Source organism: Solea solea, chromosome 19, assembly GCF_958295425.1.
Source record: "Solea solea chromosome 19, fSolSol10.1, whole genome shotgun sequence".
NCBI classification, from domain to species: domain Eukaryota; kingdom Metazoa; phylum Chordata; class Actinopteri; order Pleuronectiformes; family Soleidae; genus Solea; species Solea solea.
The window spans coordinates 17,800,344-17,827,280 of NC_081152.1; the positions used below are offsets into that span (position 1 = coordinate 17,800,344).

The following is a 26,937-nucleotide window of genomic DNA, read 5'->3' on the forward strand; positions in this document are numbered from 1 at the left end:
TCTGACTCAGTGTGGTTTCCATAAGGCGAAGAAGTTCCAAGTGTTTCTCCAAAAACAGTTTTTCAAAAATGTGAATGCCTTTGTCATGAGATAATCTCCTTCATGTTCATTTCCGTGACCTCGGGTGAACTCCCGTTCATGCAGACAGAGTTTAAAAGCTTGTCGAGGTTAAACAGAGTCCACCACAGTCAAAACTAATACATTATAACGGAGCAGCGAGTGTGCAAGTGTCAGAATAATGAGGCTGCGCGAGAATGGGGACCTTTAATGGCTAACAGATAAGGTTAACTAAGAGGAAACAGGACTAAAAGCTGCATGTGGGGAAGGATAGTGAGAGAATATTGGAGATAAACGACCAGGAGCTAAGACGAAACTCTGGGGGAAGAGTTCACTTGTCTTTGATATGTGGTCTTTAATTTGGAAATAGAATTGTGTCCCATTTTCAGTGGTGAAAAAAATTTGAAATCTCCACCGAAAGCTTGGAGCGTGCGGGCAAATACCTCCAACCACTCCAATTTAAATTAATACAATTTGTATAAAAAAAGAAATATGTCCCAAACTTTTCCACCATCCAGGGAAGAGAAAGCGTCAGTGTCACAGTCAGCACTTAAAAGTGAGCCTGAGTCACTCTCAGCCAAAGTGGTTTTAATTGATTCATATTCAGTGTCTCGGCACTAATGAAAATGAACAATGATTACACTAAAAAAAAACTAACATGAGGCGTGTGTGAGAGTGTGCGACTGTGTGAAGGACGGTCGTCATAAAAACACACGAAGAATCATAAAATAAACCTGAATTTCCTTTTTTTTTTATTACATCCTGGATAATTAATTTTGTAGATTATGAGATTGGTGTAATTGTTTCCTTACTTTTTAACCTGTAATCATAGATCAACGGTTATCATACGGTTCTGCAGAATACGGTTCTGCAGAATAACAGGTTGTGTAAATTACGGCAGCGTGTTTCAAGTGTTTAAAGAAAACTCATTAAAAATAAATTAGAAAAACAGTGACGAAAACGTAGGTATCGACACAAATGAGCTCCTCAAATAATCGGATTTTTTGTGGAAAATGTGTTGGTTGGGTGAATGGAATTAGATTTGTGATTTTCAAACAACACTTTTCACAAAGCAAATAAAATATCGGGTGAATGACTCAAAAATATTGCGGGCAAGGAAGCTGCCTGCTGATTGGCTACTCAGTTTTGTAGCGAAAAATAAAATAATTGTAAATATCTATTGTTTGTCAGATTATAAACATTAGGTACTTACAATTATTTTGTCGGTTGTCGGCGGGGGAAAACCTGGGGAACAAGTTCCAGATGGAACTCCAAGCCTGCGACACCTTCTGGTCCATTGAGCTGTCCCTCCAAAACTCAGTGGACAATCAGCAGGCAGTTTCCTAAGGCCCGCCCACAAACAAAAAAACATATCAGGGTGCGCAAAGAAAAAGTGTATTTTCAAACAATAAAATACAATAGTTTTGAATGATTAAATCAACATTTTATTTGCTTCTTAAACAGTTGTTGTTGTTTGAAAATATTGACACAAATCCAATTCCATAAGTGAACTACCTAACATCTCGTGGTGTACAATAATCTGCAGCCACAAAGGACAGAAAAAAGAGCACAATAATCTATGGCGTTTTTCACCGGTATAAGCATAAATACTAGCAGCTTCAATCTGCATGACTGACAAACCATCGATGCCTTCGGGTTTCCCTCCAAAAAAATATGATCACAAATCAGACTTAGTCTTCTTCAAAGTCAAATATATATATATATATATATATTTATATATATATATATATATATATATATGCAGTAAGCAGCTGAATAACAAGAGTCTTATTTGGAGAGCCCATTGGATCGAGTGAACGATGAGATGAATAACAAGAACCAATGGATCTAATCTAATAGACCTTTATTGCAAAGCTTATCTGCAAGTTGTTAAGTCAATTAAACAGTTTTAAGGGCTTTTTCTCTCATTGTGTGTGTGTGTCTGTGTGTGTATGTGTCTTTAGCTGGTCCTCACGTTCTGTTACCCCTTAAAATGGCTTTTTTTAGGGGCTTATTAAGTTGTGATGGTTAACCCTTTAACACCCTTTGACACGTTTGCGCAAGCGCACTATGCATCGCTGTAGTTACGCCATCCAATGGAAAAAAATCCAATGGTTTCCGGAAGCTGAGAAGTTGCACGTCAAAGCCAACGTGTTATTGTTATTTCACTTCGCTGTTTTCAGGAAGAATCAGCGTCTGTATCACCAGAGAAGAGAGAACAGGAAAACACCTGCACATATTTTCTACCACTTTATCCTCCACAGGAGGGTCGCGGGAAGAGCTGTGCCAATCTCAGCTGACATAGGGCGATGGGCGGGGTCACACCCTGGACAGATCGCCAGTCCATTGCAGGGACACATACAGACAAACAACCATTCACTCTCACACCTACGGTCAATTTAGAGCAAGAGTCTCCAACCTTTTTTCTTCTGAAAGCCACTTTGACAAAATGAAAATGGCCGAGAGCTACTCGTGTTGTTTTTAACATTATTCTCATTGCTCATTTCAACCCAACCAAACTGCACAAGCTTGAATGGGGGGGATTGGATAAAAATGTAAGCAGGTTTATGTTCAATTATTGAAACCTTTGGTGAGCTACTTGGAAGGGGACTGGGAGCTACTGGTAGCTCGCAAACTACTTGTTGGAAACCCTTGATTTAGAGTGTCCAATTTACCTAATCCCCATATTGCATGTTTTTGGACAGTGGGAGGAAACTGGAGAACCTGGAGAAAGCCCATGCACACGTGGGGAGAACATGCAAACTCCATGCAGAAAGACCCATGTTCTGACCAGGGCTTGAACCCGGGTCTTCTTGCTGCAAAGGCAAGAGTGCTCATTTTCTGGCCAAAGACAACAGCAAACTGTGTGTGTGTGTGTGTGTGTGTGTGTGTGTGTGTGTGTGTGTGACTGCAAACTGCAATCTGTAGTTTTTCTAAATAAAACTTTTTCTTCATTTTAAATTGTTAAAATGCAGATATTGGAAGTTATTCTGGGAAAAATCACTTAGTAATCAAAAGCACTTAGTTACAGGACTTATTGAGGGTTAGGTGTTCAAGGGTTAAGGTTAGCAGTCCTCACTACGACCACTGTAAACACACACGTGTGTGTGTGTTTGTGTGTGTTTGTGTGAGTCCAGTGAATAAGTGATTGATAACCAGGAGAGACTGGGATGTTGTTGTGTCAAGTTCAGTTTGCCAAGTTACACTGAAGCAGAACCCGCAGCTCTCGCAGCTTGAATTAATTCATCTGTAGCTTTGAACAGAATAACCGTCAGCTTTGATGAACATCTGCTCTGATCTTCCTCGGCTCACTGTGACTCTGCTGGTGCACCACTGGTCCCACGTCTTGCTGCTCAAGTCTGTGCATAAAGCTTTTAGGTTATGTTCATCGGATTATGTCGTGCAGTGTTTGTCCTCAGTGGCTGGAAATTGACTTATTACTGGATGACTCCACTACACTAGGGTAGCGATGTGCTCCCTTTCACCTTGTTAGGAGTTTGATCAAAACAACCATCTATCCATTAACTTCAAAATATTAACATTCTTTAAACTGACAGAGCATCAACACTGTCTCCTAATCAATCTTTATTCCACCGTGTTTTTCTCAATGTCGTCTCATTCTTTTGTTAGTTCTGGGTCAAACAAGTGCAGAAACTGTCAGCTAGTTTGGGTCCAGTGAAACATATACAGTACATTATAGAATACCGTGCACAGATTGACCAAGCAGTGACTTTGGTGCACAGACACTGATCTCCACCTCAACACATCAGAAACAAACAAACTCATTGTCATCCCTCAAAACACCTGTATCTCCATGACTGACACGTTCAAATTCCTTGGAACCCACATTAGTAATGACCTTAAATAGAAAAAAAACACAGACCACATGTGTCAGAGAAAGCACAGCAAAGACTTTTCCATCTCAGACAGCCCAAGAAGTTTAGAGTATCATCTTCTGCTCCGCTTCTACGCAGCCATCGCTCAAAGCAGTTTGGCAGTTTAGTCTTGACATACTCTCCTGGAAATGACAGCGAAACATTAGCAGAGCATCAAGAATAGAGCCGTAATAGAGCTACACTCGAATCACTTCACCACAAACGGACATTGAACAGGGCCCACAAAATCTTTTCAGACCCCACGCATTACAGCTACTGCCCTCCGGAAGGCGCGACAGGACAATTGCCTCCAGAACATCCCGCTTTAAAAACTCTCCTAAAGGGCTTATGTTACCCCTCGACTACTGCGATCATCAAAGGATTGCCGCCTGGCGGTGCCAACACCCCGCACAAGACAATCCAGACTCTTTTCATGTGTCGTTCCACCAGCGTGGACTGAGCTCTATACCAGACCTGGTGTCCTTCAAGCGCATCTTCTCTTCTGTCGTAGCACTTACCGTAATAAGAACATCTCCACCGACTTGGCTGTGTGGTCATTACAGAAACAATCAATCAAATCAAATCATCTTCTAACAGTATTAGTTGGGTGTGTTAGTCCAATTTGACAAATTCAATGTATTACAAGTTCAGTCACACTAACATGTATTTTAAAAGTCCTGCTTTTTTTGTCAGACTAACACAATAATTTGGTAATTTCTTATGTCGTGTAAATGTGCTGGAAAAAAAAAAAGCTCAGTCAGCATCCGTCACAACAGCAAAAAATGATAGTTTTTAGCCTGAAGCAACTCAATCTGACTCACTCATAAATAAATACTACCACCAGAGATTTTTTTATCAAATCGTTGACTTCTTCTACATCGAAGGCTCAACTCAGTTTATAAATGGCGAGTCCTCTTCTCTTCCAGGAAGTCTTATAAAAGTTGAAAACGTCTGAAGAGAGCGATGAGTTAAAAAGTTGAAAAGCCTTTAAAATTCCACGGTTGTTGAATCATATTGAGTCAAGGCCTTGAAGCCAAAGTGTGAAAAGACCCTTCTGAAATGAGACCCTGTTGTGTATCCTCGACTTTTCGGCTAAAACAGAAGCAGCGGAAGCACAAATAAAAAGTACACACGCACTCTGATGTGAATAATGATATTCATGGGAGCAGGTAAGTGAGGGCAGAAATCCATTATGTCCAGCAGACTGTGTTTGTATTCAAATTGAATTCAAAGATGTAAATAATTCCACTCTGGGATTTATAACCGTTGCCCATATTCCTTCCTCTCTCTTCCAAATCTCTTCTCCGCTTGACTACATCTTTTCATCTCACTGCTCGCATCCCATCGTGTCCCTCCTCTTCCTTTACATTGCCTCGCCACTTCCTCCCCCACTCATCTCTCCTTCCCGTTATTATCATTCGATCTTGCACCACTTTTGCACATCAATTCTCTCGTTCTTGCAAAACCTGCCAACCCACCCACTATTTTCTGCCCTTCCAAATGACCCGGACCAACCCTCCCCATCACCTCTTATTTATCACTCCTTCACATTTCCATTACCTCGGCGATCCCTTGTTTATTTGTTATCTATCCCACTGCTTCTACTCGTCTTCTCCATTCCCCCGCTCCTTGTTCTTTATCTTCAAACCTCCTGCACTTCCTCTGTATTCTCTTTAATCTTCCTCACCCTCTCACCTTGTACACTAATCCTTGTTTACCTCTTGAATTTATCTTTTACAATCACCTCACATTCCTCGGTTTAAACGTTCCACACACACACACACACACACACACATACACCCTGATATCTCCCATCACATCCTCCCGATGCTATCTCCCCTCACAGAATCCGCTCCACTTCCAAATGGCGATGCAGAGCGTGGAGGCCCTGCCGTCCCGTCTCCTCAGCTCCCTACTGATGATGAATGGCTGGTGGGACATCAGTGTCCTGCTCTGCCAGGAATGGGACATTAGCCACTTCCTCTTCCTCATCAAGAACAACACCCGCTTCCACCTGGGAACTCTCGTCAACCTAACAACTGCCGCTTCCACTTTATCGCCGTCTCCATCTTCACCGTCCTCCCCCGGGTTGGCATCTGGTGTCGCGACGGGAGAGGAGGATTTGTCTTTATCGTCACCTCTGCCCAACTTTTCCTCCGCTGCTGCCTCGTCCCCCACAAAGTTAGACCAGCAGGAAGTTATAATGCGGCAGCTGGAGGCCCTGAGAGAACCGTCGACCACGACAGGGGTGGTGACATTTGGGTGCGATATACGGCAGGTGCGCCGGCTGTGGACGCTCGCCACTCGGATGACGCTTCCAGAGTTTCACTGGGTTTTGGGGGACAGTCAGAATGTGGTGGAGCTAAGAACAGAAGGGTTGCCCCTGGGGCTTCTGGCCCACGGGGTGATGGGGTCGCCGACTCAGGATAACTACGTGCACGACTCCTTGCAGCTGGTGGCGCGGGCGGTGGGCAGTGCTGCCCTGGAGAACCCCGCCTTGGCTCTCATACCGGGGACAACCAACTGTATGGACGTGCAGGAGAACAACGGAAGCTCCGCGGAATATCTATCAAGGTAAGGAATCAAGTACCTTATGTTTCTAAACTGTACTGTACATGGATTGTTTCTGCGACAGCAAGACATGACGTATAATTCTTGTACGTCTTCCAAGACAAATATCTACGTGACACGTTTGAGCAAGCGCACTTTGCATCGCTGCAATTACACGACGGTTTGTTCCAGCAGTGTCTGAAAGCTGAGAAGTTGCACGTCAAAGCGTGCACGTCAATGTGTGGTTATTACGGTAATTTCACTCACGCTGTTTCAGGAAGCCGGAGAATAAGCGTCTTAGTCACCAGAGAGGAGAGAGTTGGAAAAAAAAACATCTGTACATACAGTAATTTCCATTTGTTTGGCCTGTTTTTGCACATTGAGACAAAAACTCAAACAAATGTTATTTAAAATTTGTTTTATGCTGTAAATTTCAAATTTAACATGCAAAATCTGGTGTTCATATCCAACTACATTGGTTGAATTGTTAACACACTAGTTTAACATGCAGTAAATAGTAAATAACTGCCAGATATTGAAAATTATTCTGGAAAAATTGACAAGCGGACATTTTGAGGCTTTGGCGTTAACTTGGCTTAAAAGGTCCAAACGTTGGACTTACTCCTCCCTTCTCCAGTGGCATCAGAGAACTATGGTAGCCTGCACATACCAGAAAGGATGTCCTTGTTCTTCATTTGTATATTATGCTCCTGCTTTCAAAAGCATATGAAAGCACAAAAAATGCCACACATTTTAAAAGCATACTGTACAGTATATACATCCAATAACTGCGGCGATAAAAAGTTACTGTGTGTGATGATTTGCATTGAGCCTCAGCGCTGTAATCTGCAGTTATGGAGAGAGAGAGTGTGTGATCACACACACCGCTGCATTACAATCAGAGTTTGACCTTTCCCGACTGGGATTCTCCCCAGAACGCCTGAATCAGCAGAACAATCATCGCAGGAAGTGAATTATTTGAAGCTCAGCGACGCCGGTGGACGATTTCTGATTGTGTTTACACTCTTTCTCGCTTTCATCTTAAGCTGCTTATGAAATGTTGATTAGTCTCTGCTCAGTGTTGCGGCGATTGCGGAATGGAAAAACACACTTGACACTTGGATCTTTTTGCCAGGTTTGTAAGGAGGCTTCTCGTTGACCCTGTGGAGGCAGAGGATTTACCTGAGCAGGTTTAGTTTCACGAGATTGGAAATTGGGTGTAATTCAAAACGGAGGATTAGGAAAAAAATCGCATATGCTCAGCTCAGGTAAATCTGTATTAGATAGCAGTATGTGGAAGACTATAGCTGAAGAGACAGAGTCGTATCACGCCTTCTTAAACGATTTTTGTAAAGCGACGAGAACGTCTCATAAGTCTCTATCTCCGGGGACAGAAAGAGACACTGAGTAATTCTTTTTTTTCCCAATTTCCACATTTCTCTCCAGGTTATAAAGATCAGTGGAATAACTGACTCAGATTTGTTATCGTCATTAATTAACCGTTAACGTTTTTGTTCCACAGAAGTCTAAAACGCTTCATTTCTTTCTCTGAAATATGATAACATTATTAATGTGTCAGGGTTATTATCTATCCGGTCAAAAATGGTGTCACCTCGAATCCTTATCCTCAATCCTCAAAGTAAAACCAATGTTTTGGCTTCTTCTTCCGTCCCACACATGAATACCTTCAGGCCAAAACAGTATGTATTTAAAATATAAGACAACGTTTAATCTAAAAATTATTATTTTTTGAACATAATGACTCATTCATCATCTGTTTATGGGGATGTTTTTCCCTCTTGGAAGTTGATTCTCTTTATTCTGGAGTTGTTTTGTCTCTGAAGTGTTGATTTTTACATTTAAATATTGCAGCTTTCTATTTTTATCTCCGTGGGTTTCATCTCTCTGCTGCTGCTGCTGCTGCTGCTGCTGCTGCTTGTGTTGTTGTGTGCATGTTTGTGGTTACCTCTCTCTAGTCATTTGACTGATTTCTCCAACAACAGAACTTCAGACCCATGGGTCTGTGTGTGCTCGGTTGGTTCTGTGGGCGACGGAGTTAGATTTGATGTAAATCTACTTGAAAACAGACAAAAAATTAAGCTGACTAAAAGTTTGTCGGGAAGTTCAGTAGAGTGTGTGTCATTTTGGGGATGGGTGGGTTTATCGTCCGTTGGGAACCACCTTAAATGTGCATTACCGTGGGTTTGCTGGAAGCCTGCGTTAGTGATTGAGCGAGTTAAAATATATATTGATTCCAAATTCTCCACCCCTTAGCAGCAAATTGCCATGGCACCACAGCGCCGCTGCCACAGAGCAACAAAAGAAGAATAAACACACAATTACCACGGAAAAAAATAATTATTTCACACTGCAATTACAAATATCATCAATAAACCAACCCTGAGCTCGGAGCCGCTGTGACCTTGACTGTTCTGCCTGTTGTGTTTGTAGTTACTGAACGTCAAGGTTGTATATTTAATGGAATTCCCCGTTGCAGACTCTCGATGGAGTCACAATGAATTCAATTTGAATTGATGTTTGGGAGCTTGTTGACCTTTTCAGCTGTAAATTGGTCTGGTGTCAGAACTTTAAAATAGTTACTTGAATAAGTAATTAAATCTGGTTGCCGGGTTTTACACTGCACTTTACTGATCATAAAGGCATTACTGTATATACGTTCATTATCCACCTCCAAAATTAAAGATAGGACCAGAGAGAGCGATAGCAAAGCTTTGCTTAAGTTCTCTTCTGGTCGAGATTTTTGAGGGAGGCAGTGAGGCTTTTAGGTTCAGTGTTGCTCAGTATTACTCGGTAATAAGTACTGTTAGCTGTGTTATTGGATGGTTGGTGACATAAAAGACCAAAACAACAATAGGGTAACCTTTAAACTGTGTGGGTTTTCTCCGGGTTCTCCAGTTTCTTCCCACGTCCAAAAACATGCAGTTAGTTACTATACAGTTTAAGTTCGTTTTAGTTGAAAAAAATTCTCAACTTTTTGATACAATAAAAACAAAGTAATTTAATAACTTCTGGACAGGACTGGCTAGTTTCTGTGCTGACATCTACTAGAACACTGGAAATCAGACATTTTTACTGTACAGTTTTAGAAAAATTTCAAGTTAAATTTCTTTTCTTCTTTTCTTCTTTTTAATCGAATGACTTGTCAATTTTAAAGATGCAATAAAAACTAAAGATTTCCATGAGTTCTAGACAAGACAAACTAGGTTGATTTCAGGACTCATCTATGACTACTAGCATAATGGAAATCAGACTTTTGTACTGTACGGAACATTTTTTAATTAAATGTCTCGCACTGTGTAATAACTGTGCAATGCAATAAAAACTACATTTTCCATAAATTCTGGACAAGACTAACTGAATAGACAATCTGTCCAGGATGAACCTCACCTTTTGCTCTATGTCAGCTGGGATTGGCACCAGCGACCCTCATGTGGCGGACAAAGCGGTAGATAACTGATGGATGGATAATACAGGGCTTTCCAAACTTAAGAGGTTTGATGTCCTTAAATAAATGAAATACTTTAAACGCTCAACCCCAATTTACAAGAATGTAGCACAACATAAAAGCAAACATTGAAAGAGGCCCAATGTAGTGTTTACATAAAAGAATTCAATAAATTTGGTCCAGTGGGGCTGCGGCCCACACTTGGCAGTTATCCTGTGTCTCACATCCTTCAAATTCACTGAACTTCATCGTACTAAACAATCCTGTCATTTCCACTCATTTTAGATTCCCTCAGCTGCTTTGGTATTTGGTTGGCTTTTTTATACCTCGGGCCCAGGAACTGTGGTATCAGGTGTTTGGTGGATGAGCCGACCTGGAGCGGAGCGCTGTCACCACAAACGTGTCGGAGCCAGAAAGCATGTGACAGATGAGCAGCCAAGAGGCGGCGGCCGTTCAGTTCCCAAGCTGCACAATGAAACCCCTTCAGGGAATTTATGGCGTGATTATTATGGAGTTATGGTCACAGCACAGTTACCCGGTCAAGCAATCAAGCAGTCGCGAAGGGCAAGAATCTGATGATGGATGGAGGTGTTTATCACCAGACGAGTGTATCAGTGGGGGATTATGGCAGGTGAGGCGTTGAGGAAACCAACGGTGAAATGCCAAACCAGTTTCAGCGTTGGCACACAAAAGAAATGTGACATATACTACGATGACAGCAGGATATTAAAAATCCAGACTCAAGACAGTGTTAACAATACACATATGTCCATCATTCTACCTTATTTTGTGTGCTGCTTCCTGCCTTGGTCTGGTTTCACTAGAAAAAGAGGTTCTTCAGTTTTAATGGTACTTTTTCCTAGTTAAATAAACATGGTTGGTGGACAAAATGGGAAGTAAATAGAGTGCATTTACTGGAAAATCTTCTTATACAAGACAGACATACTGTCAGTTAATTATGATAATGAGATTTCCTTATTTACAATTTTACAATAGAAAAAACAGTATATCTATATTCTCAACTGAGCAAGGGCTTGGACCCAATTTCATGACATGAGACAAAGCTAACAAACAAAAAACCCTCTTTCAGGGGATAAACTACTAGAGAAAAACAAGGGCTAAAGCTAACAAACACACACAAAAAAACACTCATATGAGAGAAAAACTACTAGCAAAAAATAAGGGCTAGAAACAAACAAAAACACTCTTTCGGGGGAAAGACTACTAGAAACAGACAAGGGTTAAGCTAACAAACAAACAAACAAAAAAAATTTCAAGAAAAAAACTACTAGCAAAGGACAAGGGCTAAAGCTAACAAGCAAAAAAACACTCTTTCAAAGGGAAAGACTACTAGCAACAGACAAGGGCTAAAGCTAACAAGCAAAAAACACTCTTTCGACGGAAAGACTACTAGCAACAGACAAGGGCTAAAGCTAACAAATAAAAGAAACCACTATTTTTTGAGAAAAAAACTACTAGCAAATACAAGGGCTTGGCAAAGTATCAAACAAAAGTACAAAACCTGACGAGACAGCGTGGTGCAAACACAATCAATAGTGAAAATACAGGCAATATTACACATTTTCAATAAAATGTTTTCCAAGACAAAATTTTATGCACATATTAATGAATAGAAAACAAACAAGTTTGTAACTTGAGAGAGTCGTGTGGAGCTTCATCAGTATTATGTGCACTCATTTGAATAATATAACAGACATTAATGGATATCCTTCAATCTATGAATTTTGTTTTTTGGCAACCCAAATAATCCTCCCGTCCAGTCCAGTCCCGTCTCAGCCCAATCTGTGCCGTAACGGGACAAATCACAGCCTAATTTGTGGACCTGCTGCCCAAGATAGGTTTAATTTTCACCGGTTTCTGCAGTCGTCATGACAACTGTACAAGGATCAGTGTGAAGTCAAAGAAGAAGAAAAATACACAATCACTTGGCCAGATGTGTTTATACAGATGTCCTGCTCCGGGCGATGTGATAAAACCAGACAGCAGGTGTCAGATGTGGGACTTCAACAGTGACACTGATGATTAAATGGCTGTGGGGGTTGACTGGAGTTGGGCGATGTTTACTGAACTGGAATACTGTGCGTGTGATTCGCTCATTAGCAGAACTCAGTCGGTGGCAAACGCGGAGCAGAGAAAAACAATCAGCATCAGCTTGTTTTGTTGTCGTGTCACTGGCTCCACTTAAAATGACAAATGTGCCGTTAGACATTCGTATATCAAGTGTAATGGGCCTAAATTGGTCCTAATTCAGTCAGTGAGCTCACTGCGCAACACTGTCTGCACTTTATAAAAGACAGGGTTTTAAATGAAATACAATTAAATTGGCTTTTTTTTTTTTTCATGAAATTTTGACCTAAAATGACAAGTCAGGATAGATAAAGGGCTGACGTTTTATGATCTAATGAGGCTCAATGTGGATGTTTAACCCTTCTGTTACCATCCTGTCATTGCCAACAGGATTTGGCAGGCGTACTTCTCATTATCGCAACTCCTAGACCGTTTGTGATATCTAGAAAAAGCTGAGATAGGCACAGCACCCTCTGTGACCCGAATGTGGAGGATAAAGCAGTAGAATATGGATGGATACCGGAAAGCAGAGAAGTAGAGCTTTGTGCCCATATAATGTCATTACCATAGAACCTCAGGACTTCCGCCCAATCACGGACAAGATTCACCGGCACGTCAGCTTCTCGGTACCGTAATTCCTAAACAGTTGAATAACCAGATGCCAGGTATTGAAATTGAAAGCACTCACTCATTAAGCATTTTTTGACAATTCTACAGCCATAAAATCAAGATAAAGCCAGGAGGCCTGATCATCTTGATGGTCATAAGAGAGTTTGTCAGATTTCCTTTAAAAACTGACCATGGTAAAAACATGCGGGGGGAAAAAAGGTCTCATTCCCGAACATGAATCCAGTGAGAGACAAGTCTAAGTGGACAGCTGAGTGCTGTCTGGAGGAGTCAGCTCCTCAACGTTGTGCCATGTGTTTAATGCAGTGGATGTTTGGTTTCTCCAACGTTAAAGGTCAGGACAACCCTCATTACTTCATACTGGATAAACTATATTGGTTTGTTTTTGCCTGAAGGTGTTGCAGGTTTTACAGCGAGTGCGCTTGGATGTGGTTTCTCAGAGTCTCTCACAATAAACCAAATAACAATGTTGCTCTGTGGATTGTTATTTTCTTCTTTGTCCTATCTTCTCCTCTCGAAAAAGATCAGATCCTAGGTTTATTTTAGCCACTTTTCCATCATATATATCCAGTTGGTATGTGTGGCAAAGTTAAACCTGAACATTGTCTTTTTAGATAGATTAGTACCGATATCTCTTGCTTTCCTTATCCAAACAAAGTCGCAGATGGCACTGCACACACTGGTGCCCTTAACCCTGTCGCACCCTAAAAGATAATTGGCCAGATTTCTATATTAATAAAGTAATTATAATGTTAAAGGCAATACATTAATACTGTGATAATTACAACTGCATATCTTATTATTACTATTATGAAAAATACTGCTAGCAAACATGATATTGTGTTTAAAATCATGATATTAAGTGGTGAGAACCGCTTTTTTTTTTCCGTCTTCTCAGCCATGACTTCACCCACAGTTTTTTAGCGTTTCTCAGGACAAAAACATTGCACACACACACAAACAGCTATTAACTGACGACAACAGTCTGTTTACATTCTGAAGTCCCGTTAAATCATGCGAGTTTCTGTGAGATCGCAAATCCCTGGAATCTCCTCCACGCCTCCTGCGTCGTGACTGGATCGTCTAATCTGGGTTTTCTCAGGATTAAAACATCAAGATAGCCGTTGGTTGGTTGCGTCTGTGGTCTCCCATGTTTTTAAAGTCGGTCAGATTTGAAAATCCTCTACTGTGGGACAGATATAAGTCAGTCACCTGTGAAGTGACCCGCTGGCCAGTTATGGGGTGTGTCTCGTTTACAGTACGTACAAGAGGCAATGATTGGTCATCACACTGAGAAGCTGAGGACAGAAGCCCTGAGTCAGCAAAAGATTAAAAGCAAAACACATAGAAGAAGCAGAGGAAGATTAAATACTGTATAAGCCTTAGAAATGCACACAAACAGATAAAGTACAGTCCTGTAACAACAGATAAGATACAGCCTGGACACATTTCAGGTTATTCTTTCTTTTCTTTTTTCTTTTTTTTTACCGTACCCTCCTCACCAGACAGTCCTTCTTGATAAAAATCATTTCAAAAGTGATGCTTGCCTTCCAGTGCCAAGTACATTTCCCCTGAATGTGCCAGCCAGCTGAGCTATGAAGAAGGAAGATAGCTGTATAATAAATGTCCCCCCACTGCAGCTTATATTCCCTCAACCAATGTAAGTAAAACACATACTGTTCGCTGCAGGGAGAGACTGGCTTTAACAAGGAGGAATGCCTCTGGCTTACACACCGCAAGAAAAAAGAAAATAAGCAAAAAAGCAGCTGAATTTGCGTATTATTAAATGGTTCTGTGTTAAAAACAAGATATTTCATACTTTAAATCAACATGCAATGTGGTTTAAATACTCTGCAAACTTTGTAAAATATAGAATTCTCCTTTTTATTCATTTTATTAAGATATTAATGGGGAACATACAGTAAAATCCAGATGGTTCTTTCTCCTCAAAATCTTTTTTAGGTGACGCATAAGACTAAAAAGAAAAAAACACACAAACATAAAATTAAGTTAGCGTTGTTTTCAATCACTGAGATTAACCGAGATATTGATTTCCAGCCTAAAGCATTATTTTATATTTTATATAATCATTTCTTAATGGAAGACATTAATCATGAAGCATTATGTAAATCGATTAAAGCTCAAAGTTTCCTTTTATTTACTTGAAATGCAGGAGACGCTGCAGCAAACTCAGCACCTGCTCTGGTACCTGGAACTTTTTGTTATTCAAAAAAAATCTATTTCATCTATTCAACATCTTTTTATTTATTTTGGGTTAGAGGGGGCCAATCTGTTCAAAAATGTGATTTTGCATAACGATATTTGCAATGTTAAAAAAAATGAGCTCAAACTAAAGTGACGTCACCTCAACAACGCCACTCTTTAGAAACAACAAAACTTCAGCGTCACTGCAGAGTTATTCAATACACTCAATATAATGAAGAAATGAAGTTCTGATCGATAAAGTTTCCACACCATTTCCCTCACTGTTGCTGCAATGTGGCACTTAAATTGCACTCCTCTCCTGTATTTATGTATATATATATACACTGTATTTTTTACATTTTATCCATGATTGAACTCAAAAATCATATTTCTTTTATCAGTACTGCGTCTGCCAGACTAAAGGGAGACGCACAGTAAACCCTTACTATACCTGAGTGTAGTAGCAGCACTTAAATTCACACTGGCTTTTCACTATATTGCTCCATGAAGTCTAAAATTGTCCCTTAGCAGGGTGTTAGCTAGCGCATGGACAGAATCGAGATGGCCGAAATACAATGCCGCGTGCGGGCCAGAAGATTCCAAGAACTAATCATGACGTTAGCTTACATTAACCATATTCAGAAGGCCGGCCACCTGGAATGCCGCTTGCTGAAGTGTATGAATTTCACCAGTGTAAACAACTTCAGCCGCTCTTTAAACGATATAAGGTATAAAATTACCCATTAAAGAATATATGGTGTAAAAATAACACTGCTCCCCTTTGGGTTCCCTTAGAATGGCCACATTTCATCTTAAAGTAAAAGCTCTGCACCGCTTGGTACTGTGCTCCCTCTCCATTACGCTAAAATGAAATCCTGGCTAGAACCCGGCTTAGTCAAAGAAAAACAGCACATATGCTCAGTTTATCCAACTTGTATACCATCCATGCTGTAACCACTGCTCCACCGCGCCGCCTCCTTGTTGTGGTCCAGAAACAGTGGTGTTTATTACACCTTTGAGTGAAAAGAAGCAGCCGTCCTTCAGAGATTCAGAGATTTCCCGCAGCAGACAACCACTCCAAAAAATAAATACAACAAACCTCAGCTATTCATCCCAACGCGGCTGCGACTTCAGATTTTACGAGTCAAACACACGGAAACGTCTTGACTGACAAAGCCATTGCGCACAATAGCCTCTTCAGTGTGCACTGTCAACAGGATATGCAAGTTCAATCAGGATATGAAATATCTCTCTCTCGCTGTCCATTATGTGTTCCTTTTATCAATACCAGTGGTATGTGTGTGTGTGTGTGTACTAGAGGATTTGTTACCTTTTCTGCCTTAAACACCAACCTTGTCAGGACCAGTGTAGCCGGTTAAGACCTGGTTTCAGGGTTAGGGTCAGGGTAAAGGTTGTAAGAGAGAAATGTATTATTCAGAAACTGGCAAATCACAATGGCCTCGCTGTAACGCCAGCACCCATCATTTGTCTACAGAGTGTTCCTCATTATATCTTTGTTGAACCTAACTTCACTGGGGCAAAGCACCGATAACTCGACTACGCAGTCCTCCCCAAAGTTGACTCTAGGTATCAGCACAGGAAGGTGCCAGACATCTTGACCTGAAGTCTCTCCTCCAAACTAGAGATATACCTTAATTCTGAGATTCACAGGCAGAATGACAGAGGATGCCCAACTGTTAACATCTCCTTGTTCATGTTTGGCATCGTCTCAGTTCTCCTCAGATCTGAGCTGTCCTCAACAAAGCTTTTTAACTTAACACATCACTGACTCCAGAAACTCCATCACTGATAATCAAAAATCTCCGCAACATAAGGCTAGGGTATGGTAGTGTAGGGTACCCCCAGGGGTAGAGGTTAGAGGGCTAGGGTTAGTCCTCATATCTTTAAAGGGCTTTTTCAGGGTTAAGATGTGGTTTTAGGGTGAGGGTTAGAATTGGGTTTAGGTTAAGGTCTGGGTAAAAGTTAGGGTTAGGGGTTAGAGGGCTAGGGTTAGTCCATCATTAAAGGGTTAGTCCAATCATTAAAGTGCTTTTTCAGGGTTAAGAAGTGGTTTTAAGGTTAGGGTTAAGCGTTTAGTTATGATGGTTAAGGTTAGAGTAAGGGACTAGGGAATGCATTATGTCTATGAAGGTCTTCACTTTGAATGATGCACAAATTGTGTGTTTGTGTGTGTGTGTGTGTGTGTGTGTTTGTGTGTGTAAGAGTGAAAGAAGTAGAATAAGACTGACCACGCTCCAGTAATCACACCATCTCTGTCACTGAGCCGTGCTACTGCCTGTCTCAGTGTCAGATACAGAATCAGACACACACACACACACCAATGTTTAAAACTATGTCTGGAAACGGTGATCTATTTATTTTTATTATAGGCTAATTCACACACACAAAGAAGAAAGCAGAAGACAAAGAAGAAGCCAAGAGTGAACGTTCTTAAGCTGCTGCATATTTCCATAATTTGTTAGTACTGAGTTAAATTGAGTCTCATAAACTCTCCGCTCGTATTAAACGGAGAAACAAAGCAAGGCTTTGTGAGAGCACAAAGAAGATAAAAGAAACTGTATCAAATAAAATGTAACTTCATTTAAAAAAAAAATGACTCCTACCAATAAACTGCAAGTACAAACTATCAAGCGTGTAGTTTCCCTTTCAGCCATATTTACATTGTGTAGTGTTTTAGTTGCAATCACTGATCCTGTTTCAGTCTTAACCAGAACACATGGACACATTTCTTCCTCTTTTCTCTTTCACTTAGTGTAAATTCTCTTCTCCACTAAATGTCTGTGCACACAAGGACAGGCACAGGTCACCATGGTCCACCGCTTTATCTCCCGGCTAGAACGTGTGCAGCTGCTCCACTCCCATCAGCAGTGACCTTTCATTTTTTTTACACAACCACAACCTTCACCTCGCTGTTTTTCAACCGCATTTGAAGCACGAGCACGAGCACGAACCGTTACATCCAACTTTTTAAACTCAGTCCACAATAGTGGACATAACAGACCTTCCTGTGGCTTGAATAGTGTCTTTCACAGAACAATCTTGACTCAAAACCGTCATCATCAGCAGCAGCAGCAGCAGCAGCAGCAGAGGACCGTGGATGTGAAAGACATGTTCAGTGTCAAACATGAATCGTCAAGTTTATCTTGTGTATGGACACAGATTGGAAATCTTTGTCAGGAAGTGAAAAACACGAGGATTGAAGTGAGGGATCAGGTGTTAGCATCAAACGTCAGAATGGATCACACACTGAGGGTCATTGTGCAGTTATTTCAGATACTGGTCAAATGTCTTTTCTCTCTGTAGAGAAATGAGACTGAAGGGTGTGAAAGAAGAAAGGTTTAAACCTAACTTTTCCTAACGTTTAACTTATTTTAACAACTACTTGTTAAATTCCACCACATGTATTGGTCTTAACGATAGACTTTTTGATTTATTTTACAAACAGGATCGCCTGTACTAATACATTTATCCACAGGTGGGCAACGTGTTGCTTAAAGTTCCAGTGTGTAACACAGAGGGTTTATTGGCAGAAACTAGGTATACTTCCTGTTTATATAAGAGTATAAACCCTGAAAATAAAAATGTGGTCTTCATAGCCTTGGAATAAGCCTTTTTATGAGTAGCTTAAGCAAGGGCCTTGGTTTATGCAGACTGTTATCTTGTTCTAGCATGTTTCTACGGCAAGCAAAATGGACAAACGAGGCAGTACGTGCAATTAGCATTTTGAAACTGAAGCTCACTATGTACGGAAAATAAAGAAGGACATCCTTTCTGATATGTGATGGCTAAATAGATTGAAGTTCGCAAGGGCCCTGTAGATCTGGACCCCAAATTTCTAAAGATAATATGGTCTCAAAAGATCATTTTTTGCTCTTTGTTTTTTATGAAACATAACAACATACTTGTCTTCTTTCTCCTCTAAATCCTCTCCCTTTCTTTCCCCATCAATCCCCAGATTTCTGTCCAACACATCATTTGAAGGCCACAGCGGCTTCATATCCACAGAGAGCCACAGCCAGAACATCATCTCAGAGGCGCATCATTACATCTGGTCGCTCCAGCTGGACCCTCTAGGCCAGCCAACCTGGACCCGCCTGGGACGCTGGCGCAGGGGCAAAGTTCTGATGGACCAAAGGGCCTGGCCAAACCATTCAGGTTCTGGAAGCGGCGGCGACTGGCGCCGATCCGCCCGGCTGCACATGCGGGTGGTGACACTCGTGGAGCACCCATTTGTCTTCACCCGAGATGTGGACGGGGACGGACTGTGTCCCGCGGGCCAGCTGTGCCTCGATCCGCTCACTAATGAAACGTCCGTTTTGAAAGGACTTTTCCAGAACCTTGCGGGACACAATGGATCTGTTCCCACTGACTTGAAGAAGTGTTGTTACGGATACTGCATCGACCTGCTGGAGAAGCTGGCCGAGGACATGGGCTTCACCTTTGACCTCTATATTGTCGGCGATGGGAAATACGGCGGGTTCAAGAATGGTCGCTGGACAGGGTTGGTGGGGGACTTGCTCAGCGGAGCTGCCCACTTAGCGGTGACATCTTTTAGCATTAATTCGGCCAGGAGCCAAGTCATCGACTTCACCTCGCCCTTCTTCTCCACCAGCCTGGGGATTCTGGTGAGTGCTGCCATTTTTCTCATCATTATATACAGATTCTTCTTACTCCTACTCCTCTCTGGTCAATCCCTCTCTGCTTTGTCATTGACCTCACCTTAACACTTTCCACTTGGTATGGTCAGTCAGTGTAAAAATCGGTTTATTACTGTGAACCCTTTTTTTTCCCCTTTTCCATTTTTTAATACATAGGACAAGACGGTAAATAGCATAGGGACCTATTCTCTACAATAAATCAGATGGTTGTTGAGAACCATGAGCAAATGTAATTCTTCATTTAGGGGGATACAGACGTGTGTGCAGCTTTGTGGGGCAACGATTTCTCTGCAATTATTACCAGCTCTTTGCATTATATTGGACAAGCATTGTGATATTGGTAATCCCTCTCTCTCCTCTTCTCCTCTCGAGGTGCATGTGCAGTTGATTTAGCTTTGATCAACTGTTTTATTTTTATTTTAATCCATTGAGAAAAGGTTAAAGAGTGTAGCTTTAGTGTTAATATGCAACTATGGAAGCTATGAGTTTAAATCTGTAGCATTGCCGTTTTTTTTTGCATGGAAATGATGTATTTTCACCGTCTTGATTCATATTCTTTAGAATTTCCGTATCTGATTGTCACTTTTAGTTTAAGCTGTGAAAATAATTCAGGGTTAATAATTCAGGGTTTTAACGTATTCAAATAACAATATGAATTGAATGTGCCTAAATTGAAAAGGACACATTTACATCTCAAATTTCAAGGTAAAGAGCATTCAATATATCAAGGATAAGCAGCGACTCCATGTCTGCCAACACTAACGATGTGTAATAACTAAATATTGATCCAGTTGGAGCCAAAATCAAATGCTTATCCTTGGTATCTCGGACGATGAATCTGAAACTTTTGTTACCTTGAAATTTTGGATGTGAATTCATTCATTATCATTTTAAATTTTAAGGCTTTTTAAATTTTCAAAATGTGGTGAGACAGATTTACTAGCATATGAAACAGGGTAATGCAAGGATTCATATTGCCCATATTGCCTAGTCCCAGTTTATTTCTTTCCATCCCATAATTTGTCTCCCACCCCTAACACCTACATTTAAAAAGTGAGAATAAGACAACTCAATGTTAAATTTGAACTACATATGATTTATTGTGTAAGTTGTTCAATCCTGTGCCCCCGGGCCCAGGTTCGCACCCGTGACACCGCCGCACCCATCGGGGCCTTCATGTGGCCGCTCCACTGGTCCATGTGGCTCGGCATCTTCGTCGCGCTCCATGTCACCGCCATCTTCCTCACCCTCTACGAGTGGCACAGCCCGTTTGGCATGACGCCACGCGGGCGCAACCGCGACCGGGTTTTCTCCTTCTCGTCGGCGCTCAACGTTTGCTATGCCATCCTCTTCGGGAGGACGGTGGCCATCAAGACACCCAAGTGCTGGACGGGTCGTCTGCTGATGAACCTGTGGGCCATCTTCTGCCTCTTCTGCCTGTCCACCTACACCGCTAACCTCGCTGCAGTTATGGTCGGGGAGAAGACCTACGAGCAACTTTCTGGGATTCATGACCCAAAGGTATAAAAGGCCAGACTACACCAACATTTGATTATTGTGGGTGGGACAAAGAAAGTAATAGAACTTATGTCACTTATTATATAAAAGAATCAGAGTCTGATGATATTTGATGGGTTGCATTTGGACAAATACAGCCACGATGGAGCAGATATTTCAGAGAATTAAACTTCAGATATTTAGTTTCATTTGTCTTGAGTATTTAAATGTCAGAGACTTTTGACATTTCTACATTGCAGACAGACATGGCTGAGTTCATAATGATTTATCCACTTTAAAAGAGCATCAGTTCAGCTATTGACCAGAAATGCTGGTATCTCTACAGTCGACATAAACCAACTTATTACAGAGCAAGTGAGGCAAGGAAATCATTTTCTTTTTTGCCAACTCACCAACTCTTTGAATCACAAAAATGCAGGAATGAGAACAAAAAAGAAAAGACACTCTTCCTGCATCTGGCAATTTTAACTGCAAAAAAGAGGGGAAAAAACCTACATATTGAAAATCATTATTGAGCAATATTACTGCTTATGTGGGTATTTTAGCAGAATCCCCTGAGTCTTTCTTTCTCTCCCTCTTCCTTCCTGCAGTTGCACCATCCCTCTCAGGGATTCCGATTTGCCACAGTGAAAGAAAGCAGCGCAGAAGACTACGTCAGGAACAGTTTCCCCGAGATGCACGAATACATGAGGAGATACAACGTCCCGGCAACACCAGATGGCATTCATCATCTCAAGTAAGACGTCGTACAGCACACACACTAAAGATTAATTTGCACAAATGGCACTTCATTAAACCAAATTCCCTTGTCATTTGAAAGGATGGGTAATGTCAATATACTATCAATATGGATAGTGATGCCTAAAATACTCTTATCAATACTATAACTTTGTGAGAACGCCTGAACACAGTGATGGAAAACTGTTGAGGAAGCAAGTACGTCTTAACTCAGCATTAGAGGGCAAGCTCTTTTATTTATTTTTAAAAAAGCGATGGATTTCACTGTAGTGAAGGATTGCAAATCTTTAAAAAACATACATCGGCATCCCTGTGACGGCCATTTTAAATTACCATAAGAAGCTACACATTAACTTTAAGGAGTGTTAGCTTCAGTCATTAGCATCGTAGCTATCAGGCTACATGGAGGATTAGCACTGGGAATCAGTTAATAAATGTGAAATATCGATAGCATTTTTTTTGTCTAGACGCTTATTGACCGCCTGGTGCTGAGCAATGTGGAACCAGTCTCAACTGAATCCCTGCCCTTGATTAACCATCCCTAGTCATTTATCCAATACTGTATACCCAGTAGTCGCAAAGCAGCTTCTCCCATTGATTACCTTGTTTTTTTACTGCCACATCCTCATAATGAACTGGAAAAAAGAATATATATACACATATATATATATATATATATATATACATATATATATATATATATATATATATATACATATATATATATATATACACACACCTATATATATATACCTATAAATATATATATATGTATATACACATATGTATATATATATATATATATATATATATATATATATATATATATATATATATATACATATGTATATATATATATACATACATATATATATATATATATATATATACATACATACATACATATACACACATATACATTTATCTCAAATGCAGTCCAAAAACATACAGATGTGGGGACAAATTGGACACTCTAAATTGACCATGAGTGTGATGTGGACCTGTGATGGACTGGTGACATGTCCAGGGTGTACCCCACCTTTCGCCATACAGTGCGTCAGATGGGATTGGCACCAGCGACCCTCATGTGGAGGATAAAGCGGCAGAAGATGATTGAATGATTGAAGACAAAAAAGGATCTCTTATAGAGCTGTGTGTGTGTGTGTGTGTAGCACAGGCAGCTACCACCACAGATCATCAAAACTCTGTGGGAATCACTTGCTGAAAAATATGGAAAAAAGAAAACATACTGTATCATCTCCTGTCATCTTGGCCTCTACTACTGTTGTTCCCCACTGCTGGTCAGCCTGTTCACATTCAGATGTCACTCCCCTCCTCCTCCTCCTCCTCCTCACCCTCACCCTCACCCTCACCCTCCTCCTCCTCCTCCTCCTCCTCCTCCTCACCCTCACCCTACCACCACTGTCATCCTAAGCTGCTTCGCCATTCAACCGGCGTCCACCCCCCACCGTGGAGCAAAGCGCGAATATTGTGTGAGAAGGCAGCTGGAACGTTGGGTCTCGGCAGGGTATGACACAGTTTAAATGGAGGAAGCAAGATTTGGTTTTACTGAGCTTGTGTAAGTGCTGATTGGAGTTTTCAAGCTCAAATGTCATCTGTGGGAAAATGAACAGGACTTCAAACAAGCGAGGCGACAATGCGAGTGTGAACACGGCGTTCAGGGGGTTTTACGTCCGACAGGGATCTGACATTAGCTACAAATTACCCAGAGTGCCACGTGTGTGTAACGTGAATCACGCTACAATATGATTGGATGACTCTGGTGCAGAAACAGAAACTGTCTTTAATTTAAGTGTTGTTATGGGTCATATGCAGGAATTAAGACCCAGGTAGATTTTTTTTAAAATAGGCGCCCCTAGTGGTAGTTTTAGTACCAGCAATCTGGTACTTTGGGTGTGTCGTCATCAAGCAGCTTCAGTGAGGTTTTCACCAGAAGTTTGATTAATGGTTAAAGCATTTTATTTTGGTGTGGTCCACACAGGTTTAACCCCCATGTTAGACTTTTACACACGATACCACGGGAGGTGTTCATTTTTGTATGATATTGTCTGTAATTTACTGCCTAATCCTGTATTTCTTTAGCCATAATCTTAACCTCACGAACACTTACTTGAGTTGCAAAATACCCATAGATCATTTCCAGTTGGACTCGTTCCAAGTGTTTGTTGTATGTACATGTTTTAAATAACGTGCATAAAAGTAAGTTGTGATTCATTTGCCAAAGATAGAATATCTTTTCAAAATTTAAAATATTTGACAGAACTTTTACCGTAAGTTAACAGCCACGAGTGCGGTATGTATATTTATAGTACAGTGCAGTGTCCTGGGTATAATTGTACTACAATAATAATTACTGGGTTCATTTATAGTAAATTGAAAGTTGACAGTATTTTTTAGCAGTACATTTCTATAGAAATACAGTGTCAGTGTTACAGAAAAGGCTTTAAAAAAATTATACTTTGCACAAATTTGCTATCACCATGATTTATATAGTGAAATGTACTGTAACACAGCGTGGCCATCTTTAAAAACCTGTTCCCTATATAATAGGTTTAGGAAACGGTTGTGTTTCATGTGAAGAAAACAACACGTGCAGCAGCATTTCTGTAGAATATTTAACTTTTAATTTTGTGCAGCATTGGCATAGTGTTTAAATGATAAAATTAGATTTTAGGGTGAATTTGAGAACATCTCATTGTGTACAGCTTCTCTATAAATCAGGTTATGTCACAGTGATCTAAATCATATTTTGCAGGAGAATCCATCTTTCAACATCAGTGACAGCCAAAGAAAATCACTGAAAAGTTGAAAAGTTAAGATCAATATATTCACTTTGAGCGACTAGAGACTTGCTCGAACCAACCGACTGCAGGTTGTCTGCACTAAATTAGAGCCTTTTGTGGAGAGAGAGTGTGGAGTGGTGACTGGAAGCAGGAGATGTTTGAAAATGCTGCTCTTCCACTCCTGTCGAGTAACGTCTCATTTGTGGAGACGTTTCACACGACTGTAGCTCAACCCCGAACACAAAGCTTAATTCACAGGTCATCTGTCACGATAAAGACTTTTCCCCTGATCAAGTCCAAAGTTTCGCCTCATATAAAATACAATAAAGCCGCGCTACAAAATTCTGCTGACGACAGCAGCAGCAGCGGTGGCGGTGTTTTCCATTTACGCCACTGAGATGCCACCGCATTGAATTTACAAGCATCACCGCGGGAGTGTGATACAGAAAAGTAAGCATTGTGTATTCATTTTATGGGTTAGTTAACAGGTTGATGTCAGGGTTTTGCAGATCATAAAATATATACAGTGCTTTTGATGGAAAGTCCAAGGACACACACAAGCTACAAGCTAATTTGACCGAACACTTGCAACTCGTGGGTAGAGGAGCTGGTGGTGAATTTATATCAACGTCCTTGATAAAAAAAAAAAGAACAAAAAACATAAAAAGTACATTATTTGTAGCCTTTGTGTCACAGAAGGCTTTAAAAACATTTAAGGTGGCTGATTTGTAAACCTCACACAGTGTCGAGGCTTAATATCTCACCTCTGTATAAAGGCCTGCAGCAAGAAGAAATGTTGAATACAAATGAACTGAGAGAAAGAAAGAAAAAAAAAACAAGATACAGGCCAAAAAATAAATTATAGGTGCAGGTAAGTCAAAAGGTTGAGAGAGTTTTGTTTACATATAAATTCCCAGTGATTGTTGAACGCCGTTCATCTGAAAGGCTCTTAAAAAAAAATGCCCGCAAAGCAAAAGTAAATTGTTCTCATTCGACTTTCATGCCTTATTCAGTTTCCCAATTTGTGTGTGTGTGTTGCGTGTATGGAGTGTGAAAAGCACAAGGACACGAGTGAAGAGAGGATAAAAGCCGAGAAATATGTATAAAATAAGTCTTTTAAAGTTAGAAGCCCAGGAGTAAAGACAGCAGTGAGTAAAGGTTCTTTTAAAGTTTAAGTCTCGCAGGCTGTTAAAGGTTAATTTTTCATGTGAATGTTAAAGGCTCATTATGAGAAATGTGCACATGTTCCTGTGGCTTATTCCCACAAGGTACAGATTTTAGTTAGTGCCGTTTGCCACTGATATTATATTGATCATCCTTTACTTACATGAGAAACACCTTTACGGTTCAAAGGAATAAAGAAAGTCCCTCCATTTTGTGTCTGTTACAACTTCGTTTTCCCTTGCATTGTCTTTCCAGGGCTGACCCTCAGAGACTGGACGCATTCATCATGGACAAAGCTCTGCTGGACTACGAGGTCTCCATCGACGCCGACTGTAAAACTCTGACCGTTGGAAAACCGTTTGCAATAGAAGGTAACACTCGGAAGCGTCTTTTACAACACATTATTGCTCGTTCAGGACATAAAATTATGTTTTAATGGTCATTTCTTTAATGACACAGATAGGGGGTTGATTGCTTTTTGATTAAAAGTAGAAATGTCTCCAGCGTCAGGAAAACATCAGTGTGTATTCTTCCATAGCAAATGTTTGCCTTAATGCCTTAACTCTAACAATATCAATCTGCCTTTGAAAAGCTCACTTCTCTCCACTGTTAATCTTCGGTCCATTTAGGAAGCAGCGTCTTCTTTTCTCTGAGAAATCTTCCCATGGTGGTTTCTTCCATTATGGGCCAGCACAGTGCCAGTTTCCAGCAGTGTTGTTAATTACTTAATGCACCTTTAAAGCCTCCAGGACAGAATTCAAATCAATCGGAGAGTGAGTTTCCCCACCAAGGCAGGTTTCTCCTGTAAATGGCCAGAGCTCCGTTGAATGGGTCACGCTGCGACGATCTGAGATATGAACTGAACCAAAGAAAAAAATTATTTCACCTTACGCAGAGATTTTTCTAAGGGACCTTTCACATGCAGCATTTAAACCAACCGTGTTTGTAAAACCAAGGTACTTTGGGGTGTCACTCCCGTTGCATCTGTTGTTTCTAAGCAACAAAAACCAGGGAGCTGCTGAAAGGTCCGTGAAGTTGTTGCAGTTAAACTGTTTTAAGTAACACAGAAACTGGGAGAACAACATAAAAACAGACGATGGGTTACCAGCATCGCATTTGCGTCAAAGCAGCCTTGATTCAAGGTTTCCATCTGGGTGGTGTGAGCT

General features: G+C 40.8%; 1 protein-coding gene across 1 annotated transcript in view; it reads left to right on the forward strand.

Annotated features, from left to right (window-relative positions):
* Positions 1–26,937, forward strand: part of grin3a (glutamate receptor, ionotropic, N-methyl-D-aspartate 3A) — a 46,368-nt gene that overhangs the window by 4,259 nt on the left and 15,172 nt on the right. The window contains exons 2-6 of the mRNA XM_058616553.1: positions 5,779–6,506; positions 18,845–19,514; positions 20,685–21,068; positions 21,656–21,801; positions 26,027–26,142. Coding sequence (XP_058472536.1) covers positions 5,779–6,506; positions 18,845–19,514; positions 20,685–21,068; positions 21,656–21,801; positions 26,027–26,142 — 2,044 coding nt within the window. The remainder of the gene's footprint in view (positions 1–5,778; positions 6,507–18,844; positions 19,515–20,684; positions 21,069–21,655; positions 21,802–26,026; positions 26,143–26,937) is intronic.